Source organism: Octodon degus, unplaced genomic scaffold, assembly GCF_000260255.1.
Source record: "Octodon degus isolate 3935 unplaced genomic scaffold, OctDeg1.0 scaffold00008, whole genome shotgun sequence".
Lineage (NCBI taxonomy): Eukaryota > Metazoa > Chordata > Mammalia > Rodentia > Octodontidae > Octodon > Octodon degus.
The window spans coordinates 1,280,096-1,285,005 of NW_004524584.1; the positions used below are offsets into that span (position 1 = coordinate 1,280,096).

Here is a 4,910-nt window from a genome sequence, read left to right on the forward strand (position 1 = left end):
ATGATCACAGGCACAGACATGATCACAGGCACAGCATGGCACCCAAGCCTTCCCAGACTCTAAGTGCCTCCAGGATGTACCTCAGGCTATCCCAAGGCCCTGTCCTGCAGCAGCCAGTTGAGTCGTGTATCTGGGCCCAATTCCTTCCAAGCCTCAGCACGGACTCTCTCATGGGCTCAGGCTTTGGATTCCTAGGACTGAGGGAAGAAAAGCCTGCCTCACCCACTCACCCTGTCCTCCAACCTGGGAACTCAGGGTAAAACACACTTTGATTCAGTTTGCTGCCTGTGAAAAGTACACACAGATCCAGAGCAAAGCCCTGAGCTCCTGGCCAGCTAACAGAGCTCCTGTCCCCCAAGGAGAGACCTTGTATCACTGCCCTTTCCCAGGGAACTCCCCATCTACTTCCATCAGCACAAGGAGCCTAGTCCAGGCAGTCTGCATTCTAATCCCAGGCCACTCACTAGAAGGCCCCTTCACTTCCTCAGCCTCCTCTGCATAAGGACATCCTGTCTCACAGAAGCTCTGCAAAGAACTCTGAGGAGAGACACAAGGGTGTTATTTCCTGAGGTAGCCACCCTAATGCAAAAGGCCTCTGCTGCAAGACCCAACCTTACACTGGTCTCCTTCCGGGCCTTTGTTTCCCCAGCTGCAGAGCAAACAGGTCAGATGAAGTGACCTCCGTTATCCTCTCAGCTTAATAGCTCTGGGGCTCTATGCCAGAAGTTGTAATCAAGGGACTGCGGGTCTAGTTTATCAGCCCTGAGAAGACTTTTAAGTTCTTCAACCATTTAAAAATTAGGAAATGTCACACAAATATTCAGATTTCTACCTTCTTTATAAAAAATCTCAGGAGACATGGCAATACAACTATCCTTGCCTCCTGGCCGCAGTCAGCAGAGGCTGAGCAGGAGCTGGTCCTGAGGGCAGGGAACAAGCTGTCTTGGCTCTAATCCTGGGAGGCTTTCAGGGCAGCAATAGACAGCTTCCCCCACTGGGCTACTGAGATAACTGGCACAATATGGCACCCAAGCCTCCCCAGACTCCAAGTGCCTCCAGGATGTACCTCAGGGTACCCCAAGGCCCTGTCCTGCAGCAACCTTGAGCCATGCATCTGGGCCCAGTTCCTTCCAAGCCTCGGCATGGACTCTCTCATGGGCTCAGGCTTTGGATTCCTAAAGCTTTCTGGCCTCTTGAGGGTGGGGAGGGGAGAAGAGGTATCAAGAGGTCCAGTTGCCAGCTGGGAGCCACGTCTGTGCCCCTAGCCAGCTCTGTCTACAAGATGCAGAGATTCTGATCTCCGACGATCCTGTTCACCTGACTCTGAGGAAATAATTAGTTCAATTTGTGGAGAACAATAACAGCCACTATTTTCAGACTTCTTGCCTTAAGATGCTCAGAGCCCCAAGTATGACATTGCTCTGGCCCACAACCATCTGCTTTTGTTTCAGGAGATGAGAGTACAGGATGTGGTCTGCAAGCAAGTGTTCAAGAAGGTGCGCTGAGACCAAGCTGAGGACCTGGGTCTGGAGGAATGAGTGGCCTGGCCTGGGACCAGGCTCCCCCTCTGCTCAGCTTCGGGCAGAAACGTCCAGCCACACCCAAACATCTGTTAGCAGAGTCTATCTCTTTGCCTTTGATTCTTTCCCCTTTTCTTCAGATGAAGTCATCCCAATAAAAGCGATCTCATTAGGACCTCTAAGTTGTAGAAGTTTTGCACTTGCCTTTTTCCTCCAGGACTTCCAAAGCAGCTTTTCCTGATGCCACCCACATGCAGCTTTGGTCCTGAGTTTGTACCTGGCATGTCTTTCCCCAGGGGCACAGGTGAAGTTCTGGGGCGTCTGTGCCCTGATGTCCAGTCATCTGGGTACTATGTACTATCCATACTACATGCCCAGCCAGAGCCACAGTGTAGCGAGTGCCACAGAATCAGATGAAGACACCTGCCCCCTGGGAACTGGAGCTGAGATAAGGACGGCTGGCAGCAGAGTGGCTTCGTAACTGCACTACACACAAGGAGATGCTCCAACATCATTTGTGAATGAAACAGAGTTGGATAGGATTTTCAGCCTGAAGCTAGAATGCAGCTTTGGTCACCCAGGCAAAAATCATTATAAAGACCATTTGTTCTTTGACAGAACCTTAATCAAGGCAGTTACCTATTGGATTTGATTTCAGGCACGTCACAAACACATTTTATTCCAAGACTATTCCTACCCCACTGATGAGCTGATGTAAAAGGTTTGTCTTCACTGTTTTAGATATTCAAGAACAGGAAGAGCAGCTTTATATTTACACTCAAGTGTAAATGATTGCTACCTGTACCTTTGAATAAAGAAACACAAAGAAGTTGAAAACAATCAGAAAGGGAAGATTCACGAGCAAGGACCTTGGTTGACCTGACAATCTCCCCCGCTTTCCTCTAACTTTTGGAAGTAGTGCTGGGTTAGGATTCACGTGAGCCAAGTTCAAATCCCAACTTCAGCATTCACAGGACAACATTACATCTCGCTGATGCTTGCTTGGCAATAACTAGTGAGAAGCTAGGGCCGCTGCTGAACATCCTACAGTGACAAGGGTTCTCTCTCTCTCTCTCTCTCTCTCTCTCTCTCTCTCTCTCTCTCTCTCTCTCAGAATTACCCAACCCAAGATGTTAATAGTGGCAAAATAGAGAAACTCTGTGTTAGGTAACTTTTTCTATTTGCCTAGCCTTGGCCCAGAAATGAAAACCTAGTACTGCCTAAGTGTCTGCAGCCCTCTCACTTTTGCAGCTTTGGTCTCACAGGCAATGATTGTTATAAAGACCATTTGTTCCTTGACAGATAATGAAGGCCTACTGTGTGCCAGACACTGATCAAGTGCCACCTGGAAAAGTGTAGACCACCACAGGTTCCCATCCCAGCTCCAGTTTGGTCCTGTTTCTGTTTATGAACTCCACAGCAGGTGACCAGTACAACTATGGCCATCTTCCCCACAGAAACACAAAGGCTATGAACCAAGAGATACCACTGTACTTCGAACACATTTTGAAATGTTATAGCTCCTAGTTCAAAAATGTCAAAATCCCAAACTTCCATTCCAAGTGGTAAATCCAGGGAATTTGAGATGTAGCAACTCAGTTTCCCCATCATCCCTTCATTCCCAATACATAAACACTTCACCGCACAATTAAGTCCTGGTGACGGGCATCAAAGTACAGTCCTGATGGCATTAGTTTTCAAGTCTTATAGGCCTTGTGCCCCACCCACAGGAGTCACAAATCCCATGGAGAGACTCAGTCTTGTTCTGACTGGACAAGTTGAATACTCAGACTAATTTTAGTCGGCAGTAGAAAGCCCCAGGAGGGTTAGAGCAGGGGAGTCACCTGATCAGCCTTTGAGCAGAATTAATCTGGCAGCCATTCTTTCAGTGGAGGGGACAGAGGGGGCAGGAGGAGCTTAGCACAGGGCAGTCACATTTAATTCAAAGTTCATCTTCCCAAAGACGGACATGCAGAGAGAGAGGAATGTCTCTTATTGTGCGCAAATCAACAGCCACAGCCACGGGCTAGGCTTTAACGCTGCTGTTCGTTTTCACAGCACTCTCTGAAGTACTTTGCAGAGGGCTCACTGCTAAATGAGCAATCGCATGCGTACAGAAGCTGTTCAGCCTTCTTTGTGACCACTTCAGGACCTCTCACGTCCAGAGCACAGCCACTGATGTTCACTCCATTTTTAGAGCACTGCTGTGAGCCTCCCCACTTCACCAGCACTTGGATGTCATTGTCACAGGATGCAAAAAGGGTTTTCAGATCTAACGGTGCCTGCTAACATAACAGGCACTAAGCCTGGAATCGCCCACTGAATTTCCTAAACGTGGCCATCACAGCACACTTCCCTGATGAAGGATGGCGGGCTCCTGGTGCTGCAGGGCGGTGGAAAAGAGGTCACCACAGCACACAATCTGCTGGGCCTGCCATCCGGAACAGAGGTCTGGAATTTAGACGTTTTGGGATCTGGGAGTAACATATTTCAAAGTGCTCTAACTGAGGCCATAATACATTTACAACACTTAACTTCAAACTTTCAAAAAGGACGACAGCCCTGGGCAGTACCTCGGGCAGGAGGCCTGGAGGCCACAGCCAGGGCGGCAGCAGAGCTCTGCTGAGGGCAGGCAGAGACAGCAGTGATTGAGACACAAAGCTCTGAGTCCACATGGTCTGGGTTCAGATCCCAGCTTCGCTGCTTCTTAGCTCTGTGAGGCTAAAGCACTCAGCACCCTTTCTATGCCTCAGTTTATTCATCTATCGGCCCAGGCAAACAATCCCTTATAGACTTTTTTTGAGAATTAAATAACTCTAATAATATCCAAGCAACTTGGAACAGATGATAGATATAGGTAGATGATAGATGATACATAGTTGATAAATACATGATAGATAAATGATAAATTATTTGCAAAGACATTTGAACAGTATTTAGCATGCATCAAGCCAGTGTATATGTGGATTAAACAAAGAAAAATTATGCCAGAGCACCTCAGGGGTGTCATCAACATGATTTTTTGCCCACAGGATGTGAGAAAGGAAGGAGGAGCTGCCACTCAGAATAAGCCCAGGAAGCAGAGGTCAGAAAAGTTGACTCAGAGGGAAGAAAGCCCCTCACTACCTCAGCAGCAGAGAGAGGCACTAGGGGAGGGCCTCTCTGAGTGTCTTGGAGACATAAGCCCAAGTGCAAATTCTGGACCCCCACAACACACACAGAATTCTAGCTGAGACCTTAGAGCTAGCTCCTGATGCTCAAACCTAGTGACCTGCAATCACAGGGGTGGTCAGAGGATAGAGCTCAGGCCGTAACCCCCAAAGACTCAACATGTCTTTCTCTGGTTGGTTTCCAAACCTTCCTACAAGAAAACTCTGACAAGGTGTACCC

General features: G+C 48.3%; 1 protein-coding gene across 1 annotated transcript in view; it reads left to right on the forward strand.

Annotated features, from left to right (window-relative positions):
• Rbp1 (retinol binding protein 1) overlaps positions 1–1,695 on the forward strand; it is a 25,760-nt gene extending 24,065 nt beyond the window's left edge. The window contains exon 4 of the mRNA XM_004624974.2: positions 1,452–1,695. Coding sequence (XP_004625031.1) covers positions 1,452–1,505 — 54 coding nt within the window. The 3' untranslated portion in view covers positions 1,506–1,695. The remainder of the gene's footprint in view (positions 1–1,451) is intronic.
• Positions 1,696–4,910: the final 3,215 nt, after the last annotated feature.